This window comes from Magnolia sinica, chromosome 4 (assembly GCF_029962835.1).
Source record: "Magnolia sinica isolate HGM2019 chromosome 4, MsV1, whole genome shotgun sequence".
In the NCBI taxonomy this organism is placed as follows: domain Eukaryota; kingdom Viridiplantae; phylum Streptophyta; class Magnoliopsida; order Magnoliales; family Magnoliaceae; genus Magnolia; species Magnolia sinica.
In genome coordinates this window covers 4,243,530-4,255,412 of record NC_080576.1, presented here as the reverse complement: position 1 = coordinate 4,255,412, position 11,883 = coordinate 4,243,530, and the positions used below count along the sequence as shown (strand labels likewise).

Below are 11,883 nucleotides of genomic sequence, written 5' to 3'. Positions count from 1 at the left end.
TGCCCCAACAGTCTCGAAGCTTAAAGGTAAAACTGAAATTATCAGTTAATTTTACATGAAATCGAAAATTAACCATTTACCAACATAAAGAGAAAGCTGAAGCTCCCAATTCCCTACATGTGGGGCCCATGTCTTGATGATCCATACCATTGATTTGGTAAACCCCACAGGAACGTTCTGCCCGAAAAATCTTTTGAGTTTGAAAGAACCAAACCATTGAGCATTTTTCTTTTATTTTTCTTTCTCCTTTGATTGTATGTAGAATGTCTCTGTGTTTTCTCTAACCTGCTTGTTTGTGGGCCACTGATCTGGCAAGGACATTCCAATGCAGGACTGTACCACACACTGGATCATTTCCTGATTCGAAATTAGCACATCACGAAGAGATGTTTTCAAGTTTCATATGGCTAGATTCATAATCCATGTCCACACCAAACATAGATAGAGAGGGAAAAAAAAAAAAAAACAGCTACAAACCCCTTCTCTCTCTCAATCACACAACAACAATAACAAAATAACAACCACAACAACAACAGAATGTACTATTCCATGAGGTGAAATTTAAAGACCCAATTACTTAAGACACCAGTGATTGGGCTTTAGTATGGAGGCATGTTGGAGCAACTGTTGGATGCCTCCTCCTGATATGGCCCACCCATCTGCGTGGTGGGGCCCACCATTTCCTGTGGCATCATGATCATTATTAATAATTATTCATCTTAAGCTATGCAATGATATGAAATTTCACTTAGTAGGGCTTCTAGCTAGGAATTTGACCTCTATCTTGGGATAACCACGTACGCCCGTTGGATGGCCAGATGATGTGTACACATTATCCCAAGCCCATCCGTTTGAGCTTTGAGCATCTGATGTGCTGCCATTATACACTCGGAGTTGCGGATCTGCATCTAATCCATACCCTTGATAAACTGGATTATAAACCGTTGAGGAAGAATCCCTGGAAAAAAAAAAAAAAACTATAATAGTCAGGTGCATGTGCATGCCCATCCAGACCGTTAAGTAGGTGGGGCACCTATTGCAATTGACTGTAGACCCATAATTCTCATCGGGTGGATTATCTTAACCACTAGATTAGTTTTTTGAACACATCTTGATATTATTCTTAAAGAGAGAATCCATCATGATGGTATTCCTTAAAGAGAGGACGTAAATCGAATCTGAACTGTCCAATTGGTAGGCCACCTCTTCAATCAAACACAATCGATAATCACACAGTTGGATAATTCTACCAGTTGATCAATCCCGTAATTTTTAGACAATCAAAAAGGGTAAAAAAGTTGTCTATTGATCACAAGTTTTGAGGTGTCTTATTGGTTTGAATTTTACATCGCCCCATCAAAGAGGTGGGCCCTATATTGGACGGTCCATATTGATGGACACAGTTTTTAAATATGGTATCGTTCACCAAGGTGATTCATAGACCATAGTTTCCCAAAAGGAGTTTAAAATGGAAAAGCACCAGTATGTAGGGTCAACATTTCAGCAATCCAAACTATTGATCTAGTGGGCCCCCATCATGATGGGGTATGCAGAAGAATTCACACAAATTCAAAGATCCTAACCCTTCGATCCCAGTCCTTTTCTGGACCTGTTGGTGTAATTTTCCTTCCACCATCTATTTTTTAGTGAATGATTGAAGAGTTAAGAGCTGTACACAAGTTGAACTGAGTCGAGCTTGGCCCCGCCAGTAGGCTACTCCAGCTCGAACTCGGCTTGGCTCGGTTCTCAACCTTGATTGGCAAACTCAGCTCAGCTCGGATCAGCTTGAGCTGAGTTCGAGCCCAGCTTGAGCACGATCTTTTGAGCTAAGTTTGAGTTTGACTTCAAGCCTTAGAGCTGAGTTAGAGTTTAGGTTTTAGGATTTTTAATATGTAATTTATTTAAATATATAAATATTTATATTAAGTGAACTCATCCGAGTTGAATTGATTCGATCGGAGTCAAGTCGAGTCGAGCTTAGACGAGCTGAGACTCAGCTAAAAACTTTTTCGAGCCCCAAAAATCAGCTTGATTTGGCTCAAACCTAGTTTCAAATCGAGCAATTTAACCAAGCCAACACGGCTCGTGTACAACTCTAACCTAAAATCTAGGAATATATAAAGCCAGATGGAAGGATTCATGTGGCCATTCATTTTTGGAGTTTTACTTTGAATTACCAAATCAGGTGCATGCCCCACTTATGTGGGCACCACATGATTTAGTTTAGCCTGTTCTTTGGGCCAAGGCTATATCATGATGAGCCCAGCCCATGCATGTCACACGCATGCCATGACACATGTGATGTGATTTAAGTGCTATTTTGAATTGCCCATGACCCAATAATCACTCCACAAGATGATCCTGATCATTGAGAATTATGAAAATTTAATATTCAATGATCCACAATCAGCAACACTGGGGTGGTTTAAATCATCCATTCAATGTCAGTTTCTTACTGCATCCCGTCTCGGTTGTGCAGCATCCAAAATATGGACAGCTCTAATTATCCGACCATCACCACATATGGATTCTACAGGAAAAAAAATGAACTGTAAAAAAATATACCTTGTGTGATCTTCGTAGGACCCCATAAAAGCCTCAGTTTTACTGGGCATGTTCTGCGCCATCCAATTCACGTCCTCGAATAAGGGCGGCACCACGTCCACCCAATTTGGAAGCCTCTGATTTCTCAATTGAGATTTCAATTAATTAAATTACGTTCGGTTATTTATATATATATATATATATATATATATATATATATATATATATATATATATATATATATAGAGAGAGAGAGAGAGAGAGAGAGAGAGAGATAACAATAATACGACGTTTATAATACAAGGTCTTAAAGGAAGAAGTTGTACCTCTGGGTGCAGTTCGTAAGGAAACATCACGTGGTCATCAAAGCCCTTCATTCGATGTCGTCGTGATGAACTGATTAGGTCTCATAAGCAATAGTAGGGGCACGTTTGGATGCACTATTGAATCAAATTGCAATGACTAGTCTAATAAAGTGGGAATGGCTCTAATTGTTTTTTAAAAAAAAAATAAAAAATAAAAAAATCTCATTTGATTAATTTGAATGTTTTCTATTCAATTTATGTATGCATCCAAACGCAGCCTACCTAACAAAGCTAGAAAATTCAAAATTAGGACTTTAGGAAGGATAAATACCATGGGTGAATTTGGCCCTTCGTAGATGTTGGCTAAAGGATCCACTTGCTCATGGGGTTGCATCAAGGGCACATCAAGGTCCTCCATTTCCTACGGTTGTGATGATTATGATTAATGATAGGCCCCACAAGCAATGCTGTCACAAATTCAATAAATGGGCCCCTTTTTTTCTTTTTCTTTTTTTTAATCAAAGAAGTTGGTACCTCAAAGTAATTGGTTGGGATCTCGCCTTCGTGATGAGGTGGCATTTCAGGAATGTGATGGCCCATAGTTCCCTATTGCCATGATGGTCAGGATCAAGAAATGCGCCCCACAAGGGATGGCCTATGAAGTTATAAAATCTAAAAGAAAGGCCTTAAGAATGGATTAACACCTCAGGTAAAGAAGCTGGTACTGTATAGTTGTTGTGGAAAGCATCCTCCTGCTCATGTGGCTGCATTCTGGGAATGTCATGGCCCACCATTCCCTACCACCATGATGATCAGGATCTAGAATCAGGCCCATCAAGATAGTATATGAAGCTACAAAAATCTAATGTAAGTGGTACTATAATACCATGTAGTCAGGTGAGATCTGCCCCTGCTGCACGGGGAACATGGAAGGAATTTGATGGCCCTCCATTTCCTGTGGTCATGATGATTAGGTTCTAGAAGTGGGCCCCACATGCTACACTATGGTATGAAGTTGGAAGATGTTGAGAATCTCGAGAAGGGGATTCATACCTTGATTCCAGAGTAATTTGGTTGAATGTGGACGACTGGATGCTGCGAGGACGGGCCCACATTTTGTGAAGGTGCCAGGTTTGCAGCATGATCAGCATTGTAGGTGTGGTCCATGGGGTGTGTAGTATTGATGTGGCTCTCATGTAGGTGTGGATTGACAGGGAACCCCATCCGTTGATTGCATGGGCCAAGGAACGTCATCCAGTGAGGCCTATAAAATAAATTACGTGAAAATAAACAAGCTAAAGGTTCTAGATAAGTCTAGAATCTTCCAGGGCGCCACTTAAAAATTCATCTCATGGATTTAGCCCAAGTATTTGTGATTGGACCAATCTTTTGAGAATAATCTTGTCCATCCATTTTTCATGCCCCCAACTTTAGCTTGGGATCCTCCGATTAGTATGCCTTTTCAAGGAAGCCTATGATGATGGATAAATTAGATCTAACGGATATTCTATATTAAGTGATTCGGATGCCAACAAGTCCAAATGCAACAATGTGCACGAAAAGGTTTTGATACAGTTAGCTCACTAGACCATTTCTCTTTTAAGTTAATATTAATTATGTATTGGAAATTATAGTTATATAAATTATAAATGTTATTAAGATTGAGAGCTTTTAGAGCATTAAGTTATAGTGCTCCTAGTTGTATTGAGACACTTGGATGATATGATACATTGATTAGACTGTTCACTAGGTCCAATGCACATTTTCATGGACAACCATGTAGACCTCAAACCATTTTGAAAAATATTTACCTTTTGATCAATAGTCTTTGATGTAGATATAACCAAAATCATTTAGGAAAAATTAGGTCTAATAAACAATTTGATCCATTTTGTTTTTGTTAGAGACGATTGCTTGTTATTTTAAAGAATCACTTTTGTTAGACAACCGTAGCCATCTCATCCATATTTTGGGCAAAGGATTGCTACGGAATGATGGATTGAAATTGAATCATCCAATCTTAATAGCCTTAGAAATATTTTCTAAAAACTTAATAAACAGTTCAGATTAATCAATTGAACTAATGTAACTACAAGCACTATAACATACAACTAGCATTTCTGCATTTTAATTCTCAAGTCCTGAGTTTGAGTGCACATGTAGGGTGTGTGTTAAAAATAAAAATAAAAATTGATCATTACCAAAATCTTCAATACATAATTACTATTAACTAAAACGTTTTTTTTATAAATAAATTAAAAAAAAAACCCTCAATTTTAAGTGGCAACCAAAAAATGTTTAAGAGAAATGATGGCATATACCCATATACTACAACTTGTGGTGCATTGCCATATTTCCTGCTAACATATCACTTGCATTGGACATCACTACAATGAAATGGGCAGGCCCCACAATGAAAAACAGTCTTTCCAATTATAGGGTGGGCCACAGCATTGGAATCAATGAATAACGGACGGTCTATCTGAAGATACTTTTGTGGCCCACTCTCATTCAGCATATCAGCCTAATTTTGATTAGGTTATCTTCATAGTGGGGCTAACCATTTCATGATAACGATGTCCTACACAAGTATTGCTTCTATGATACTAAAAATAGAGACAACTTAGCTACTCAGCCAATCCACTCTCAGATTTATAGACCATACCTTGGATGTAGGGCTGGCAATGGCCGGGACTCAGGCCTGGATTTCCAACCGGTTGGGTAGATTTATTAGGCCGGGCTCATTCTAAATACCGATTTTGCCAAGTGCATTGCCAGTCGTATTCGGTGGGCCATGTATCAATATTTACCCGGATTAATCGTCCATCCTAATCCTTGCATTGGAGGATTTTTTATTTATTTATTATTTTTTGTAATGAGAAAGTGGACAGTCAATGGAGCTGTGTGACTTTTGATAAGCATTTATTTTGTCGTCCCCACCACCGAAGAGGTTGAAAATAATCAGTGTGATTTTCGGGCATGGCCCACCCAAAATACAGCCTATGGGTATTATTGGTTTGGATCTGGTGCCTATCATATGTTAGAAAAACCAAGGCTCTAGGCTGCTGGTTCGGCCAGAGCTATGTGATCCGAATCGTTTAGGAGGTAGGTCCAACCAACTTTATAAGCCACGGTCAGAAATATTTTCCAACAAACCATCCTAGCCATTCAATCTAAGGACATAAAATCATTGAATAGTCAACGGTTTAAATTAAACCCATTTATCATATGGTTATCCATGACCTTATTGATGGTGGGCCCTACTTCCTGAAGATGGTCTTACACTGATAGACATGGCTCATTTGGCAGAGATGTATTTCACTTCAGTGGTCCACCAGACTGGCAATGATAACATGATGATAGAGGGTGATGTGATGGAGATGATGCTGGTATACTGACATGATAGGATATATACCTGGTTGTGTCCATTAAAAAAGGATGAGCTGCAGTTGGGTCAACCATCGGCTGCATTTGGGTCAACATTTTAAAATTAGTAAATGGTTTCATAACCAATACGAACACACTCGTCTCCTTTTTTTCACAAAGTAAGAAATTTTACGAAAATCCTGACCGTCCAAAATAATCTTCAAAAGCTTTGGATAGATTAGCAGCTGAAAATTGAGCTGAGAAGATAATAGTGACCATTGAATTCTTTCGAACACACACCATTTTAATTTAAAATCAATTGGATGGTTGTGATATCTTGATCAGATTTATTTTAAATATATGATCCAATCACAGTGGGTCCTATAATTTAGATGGTCTGGATAGATGCACGTCAGTATCACGTGTGAGGAGGATGAGGCACCACCATTTTTCAAATGGTGCAATGCTAAGAGAAGAGTCTAGCCCACATTTATTTCAAGAGAAATTGATCACTGTAGACACTACCTTTTAACCCCCAGTGTGTTTTTTGAACCATCTTAAACCTGCATTCCCAGTCTAAACCTCTTATGTAGGGACAGACTAATTGAGGACGAAAATACCTCTAAGAATTAACTTTGAAAAGCAGGGGTATTTTCATCCTCAATTAGTCCGTTCCTACGTGAAAGTAGGAGTGTACACGAACCAAGCTAGCTTGATTAACTCGCTCGACTCGACTCAACTCAACAAAGCTCGATTCGACTTAGTTTGAAGTTGAGTTTGAGTTGAGTCAAGCTGACTTTTGGAGCTCGAAAATGAGTTCGAGCCATGTTCGAGTTAGCCCTAGCTTAACTTGACTTGGATAAAACCTATCTCGAATCGAACTTGGATCAAACCAGTTCGGTGACTTGATTACTTTGATATTGATGTTGCTCACAAGTGTTTGATGAAATGACTTAAAGAAGTATGGCGGGTGGCAAGGAAAGTATGTATATGAAACCAATACTCTAATTTTCTTAATTTTTATGTTGCTTAGAAGGTGTTTAATAAAATACTTGTAAAACTATTATTGCTATCTTAAATATAGTGAGATTTTGAAAGTGTAGTTAAGGTGTTTGTGAAAATGTTTCACTAACAAACTCGGCTAGGTCCATGGCTTGAACTCGGCCCGAGTTGCTGACCAAACCGAGCTGAGCTGGCCAGTTAGGCTTGAGGATCGAGCTGATCGAGATATGTCAACTACTGGCCAAGCCAAGTCGAGTTGAGGCCCGCTGAACTCGGTTCAAATCGATGTACACCCGTGCGTGAAAGGTTTAGAATGGGAAAGTAAGTTTGGGAGCATTTAAAAAAGACGTGGGTAAAAAGTGACGCTACAGTGGTCAATTTCTCTTATTTCAATAAGATGCCCCGGTCTTATAGTCTTCGGACTACTAAAGCGATATCGTAGCCCACCCTTCAGGCCATGCATGTTGACGATTGTAACTTTTCAAGAGGTATGCACATCCATCAATATGAAATAAGCCACAAACGGTCAGTTGGTTCCATTCAATCTACAGAAACATGTTGGAAATCATAGATAATCAACGGTTTGGATTTGATTCAAGTTACCGAACGGTTACGATCGTCTTTAAAGAAAAAATGAGATCTTCCATGGCCAATCAACAGTGGGGCCCATCTCCTGAAGTACGGATTCCACCAATTAACATGGCCCAGCAAGCGGACTATATATAGTTTCGCTTCATTTGTCTGAGCTCTTTTACCCTCGTTGTAACATACCAGCAAAGCGCACACGCGATGCATCCATCTACACCATTCCCCAATCTTGAAATAGTGCGTAGGTGATCTGAACCGTTCATCAGACTGGCCACACTACTGATCGACCATGACGTAAAAAATTACATGAATTATTACATCCTTCAACTTATTTCTGGTCGACTTTTTACCTGAACATACGACGGCGGGTTGTATAGCAGAAATTTCTGAAAAAAAATATACAGAAAAGGAAGAGGGGTAAAATGGTCAATAAAATATTTATTCTGCAAATGCTTGCACTTCTCCGTTCTCACCCGATTTTGTTTTCCGTTAACCGCGACTTACGGTTTCCAGAATGCGTAGCCCCGTAGGGCCTATAGGCAGAGATGGTCAGATTATCGGAACCGTCCATCCTCCGTTCACTAGAATTATGATTTTTCAACTGATTTGTTAGTTTGAATCTGAACCGTCGAAAATGAAGAAAATATATTCTCAACGATCCAAACTCATCAAGACTTATAGGTCATTAGAACCACACATTCAACTTGATATTTTCATTTGGGTCCATTCACAACATCACCTATAAGGTGAACGGTCCAGATCATACGATCATATCTACATGGGGTCGTTTAAGTCGTGAATTACGCTGAAGTAACACGCAACCTCAGAAGAAGAATCTATCGACATGCATGGCAGATAGGGGTTTGGGCCCCACCTTTCTCTCAATGACACGTGTCAGCGTGTCCTTAAGCATTTTCTCACGCGCTTCGTATTCAGTCGCGGACATGACCTGTCCTAGGTCAGGTTCGTATTCCCTGCATAAACCCCAAAGAGAGAAAGAAATTATTGTTTTAATGTCCAAAATACCCATGAAACTCACTAAAATCATGACATGGGCATCTTCTCTGATTTGATGAAAATATTCAACGGTTTGATGGTAATTATAGTAACTTCAGTTGGGCCTCGGTGAGCTCTAGTTGTTGTTTCGTTCTCTGAATTTCCAGCTCCAGACTCTGAGAGTAAATTGAGAAAAATTATCAACAGAAGGGTAAAAAACCACTCTCTCTCTCTCTCTCTCTCTCTCTCTCTCTCTCTCTCTCTCTCTCTCTCTTTTCCAGGAAGGCCATTGCGGAAAATGATTTATTTACCTGTGTACTGGTGATCATGGGGCCCATCCAAGTTCAACGACAGTGATGTATTCAAAACAAAAGGGCTTTCATTAGAACGATCGAACGGATAATCAAATAAGCAAAATAAAATAGGATTAAGAGATCTGTCCACATGCATCTTTATGCAGATATACATACATACATACGGAAATGGTACTGTGAGCTGTGTGGGCCCCGCCATGATGTGTGTCGAACATCAACACTGTGCATTTGATGGGTCCCTTTAATTTATGGGATATTGCAAAAATCAGCCGTATACAGAACTTAAGTGGGCCATACTATCTAAAATCATGTAAAGACATGCATAAAACAAATACAAGCACTGGGTGGGGCCCACATGAGTAATTTTGGATGTGGCTTAAACTTGGTTCAGCCCCTCATCCAAGCAGAACGCAGACAATGGATGGGCTGGATTTGTGAACCACATCTTGGTGGGCTCAATAAATGATTATGAATGTTCTAATGGGAGGATAACCCCTCTTAACTGTTGTATATGGTGTGTCCCACCTAAGTCATGGATTGAATTGATGTTCAAGCCCGTGGCCCACCATGAAATGATACATCTGACTGATGGGGTAGTGGCACCCACACTTCCTTTGAGGTCGACCTCGTAGTGTGTGTGTGTGTGTATAATTCTACCGCATTGAGCATGTGTTAATGGTTTTTAGCATTTTATCGATCATGCAAAACAGTGGAAAATGATTTTAAGAAGTCAAGAAATGGAAAAGGAGATTACATGGGCCATAGCAATAACATTTTCATGGAAGCTTATGATGTATTAAGGTCCACAGGCTCGCATCCCCCATGGGGCCCACATGCAGAGATGATCCAATGGTTGGAACCATCTATCTTCCGTAGGCTATTGTAGACGGGCCACGATTTGGTAATGATGATGAAAGAATGATCCTGACCATTGATTTATGAAGTGAATGTGAACCTTTGAACATGTATTTTTCAGGTGTGACATTCACATTATCACATATATTTAAAAATGGTTTGGATCATCCATTCTATGTTGTTTTGGATCAAGGCCCATTCACAATAGCTCTCAAAGATGGATTTGTTCCACCATCTGACCAGCCATCATGCTGGAGAAGGGACCCGTGCAAAAGAAAACCCTATTAGATGGCATGCATGCCACAGATCCGAACCATTCATCATGCAGTGAAAAGTAAGGCATGCAAATTGAGAGAGAGAGAGAGAGAGAGAGAGAGAGAGAGAGAGAGAGAGAGAGAGAGAGAGAGAGAGAGAGAGAGAGTGCAAACTCTTCATTGAAGGCAGCCATATCAGTCTCAAACTTTATTTGGTTCAGGAGCCTGATCAAATGCTGCATGAACGAACACATGAATCCATAGCATTTTCAAAAGACTTCCACTCTAGTTTCACATTAGCCAAACACTAAAACCAGAAAACCGAAAGAAAGAACCAAAATTAAAGAGAAAAACGAAAAGAAAGTGTATGGATTATAGCTAATTACCTCTTCGTTCTCAATAGGACTGCAAGTTCAGCAAGCAATGAAGAAGAGGAACATCAGACAACAAGACAAACAAGAGGAAAAAAAAAACCCAAATCAAACTTCAGCTTAGGAGGATTTCGCCGTACTAATCTCTCAAATTTGAAGGCAGGCTGATGAAACGAGCAAAAATATCTTCAATCCTACAGAAATAAAAGACCCAAAGAAAACGTTAGCACCAAAGTGCTGTGACAAGAAAAGGTCTTTGAAACATGAAAATGGTATTAGAAAGTGAGAAAAGGAGATTTGGGTATTTTTTGCCTTGACAGAAAATAATTACCTTTTATCGCCGGAGAAGTAACTAAGTCGGCCGGATGGAGAGAAGGCAATGAGGCCCACATCCACATCACATAAAACTGATAATTCATATGCCTTCTTTATAAGACCATTCCTACGCTTCGAAAAGGTCACTTGCCGACTGGTATTGTTTTCTATCCTCTTCAGCTCGATTTTGTTACGACCCATGCTAACAAAAGAGAAGATATGAGAGAGAGAGAGAGAGAGAGAGAGAGAGAGAGAGAGAGAGAGAGAGAGAGAGAGCTAAAAAAAAAAGGATGGGAAAGAGGAAGATGGATGAGGCAGGCGCATGAAAATGAGGGAAGAGGAAAAAAAGGGGGGGTGAGAATATAAAGGAGAGGGGAGTATGGAGTTAATGTGGATACCTTTGAGTCATTGGGTATGAGTAGGAAAATCACGACGCGGCAGGATAGCCTCGTGTATTTCGCTTCTCTTTTTTGGGAGCATTTGTTTGAGGGATGAGTCTATTTGTATTTTTGTTTTTATTATAATTATATATATTAGGCATATACAAAGGTGGAAATATGGTCCACCCCTTCATTTCCATATTTTCTTGCTTAACATAAGTTTCATTAATCCATTTCTAGTTTTGATTATTTCAAGCTTACATTATAATTCCTAATTTTTCATTAACTGCATCTCGTAGACACCAATTTAGGGCCCATTTAGTCAACTTATGAAAGTATCTCTCAATGTCCAACAATTACTAGCTAGTTCATGCTAGACCCTACAATCACAACGGCGTTCCATATATTCCACCTTGGTTCTATTAATTTGTAAGCCTTTCTCCTCTATAGTAGGGGCCACGATATGTCTAGCCACCAGGCACGGGGTCTAGCTCTGGTGGCCCAACCTTATAGGGTTGGGGCTTGGGCTCTTAGACTTGGTCTGAGGGTAAGGGTGAAACAATTCGAAAACACTTGGAAGGGTCTCATGCAAC

General features: G+C 39.6%; 1 protein-coding gene across 1 annotated transcript; it reads right to left on the bottom strand.

Annotated features, from left to right (window-relative positions):
• Nucleotides 1-584: 584 nt before the first annotated feature.
• Nucleotides 585-11,111, bottom strand: LOC131241984 (agamous-like MADS-box protein AGL104). Its single transcript, XM_058240340.1, has 16 exons — nt 10,927-11,111; nt 10,736-10,789; nt 10,611-10,629; nt 8,916-8,977; nt 8,680-8,779; nt 8,156-8,191; nt 6,265-6,314; nt 3,903-4,113; nt 3,736-3,804; nt 3,554-3,646; nt 3,384-3,455; nt 3,181-3,270; nt 2,871-2,915; nt 2,566-2,681; nt 778-958; nt 585-683 (listed from the first exon to the last, which is right to left on the bottom strand). The coding sequence occupies exons 1-16, from the start codon at nt 11,109-11,111 to the stop codon at nt 600-602; spliced, it is 1,467 nt and encodes a 488-aa protein (XP_058096323.1). The 3' UTR covers nt 585-599.
• Between the last annotated feature and the right edge of the window lie 772 nt (nt 11,112-11,883).

Bases quoted from the DNA above. Each gene is read 5' to 3' on its own strand.
- LOC131241984 (XM_058240340.1), bottom strand. From the start codon at position 11,111: ATGGGTCGTAACAAAATCGAGCTGAAGAGGATAGAAAACAATACCAGT. The intron at 8,192-8,679 runs GTGGGGCCCAAA...ATTTTTTTTCAG, and splicing joins CACGTGTCATTGAGAGAAAG to AAATTTCTGCTATACAACCC. The intron at 6,315-8,155 runs GTAAAAAGTCGA...ACCCAAATGCAG, and splicing joins ACCCGCCGTCGTATGTTCAG to CCGATGGTTGACCCAACTGC.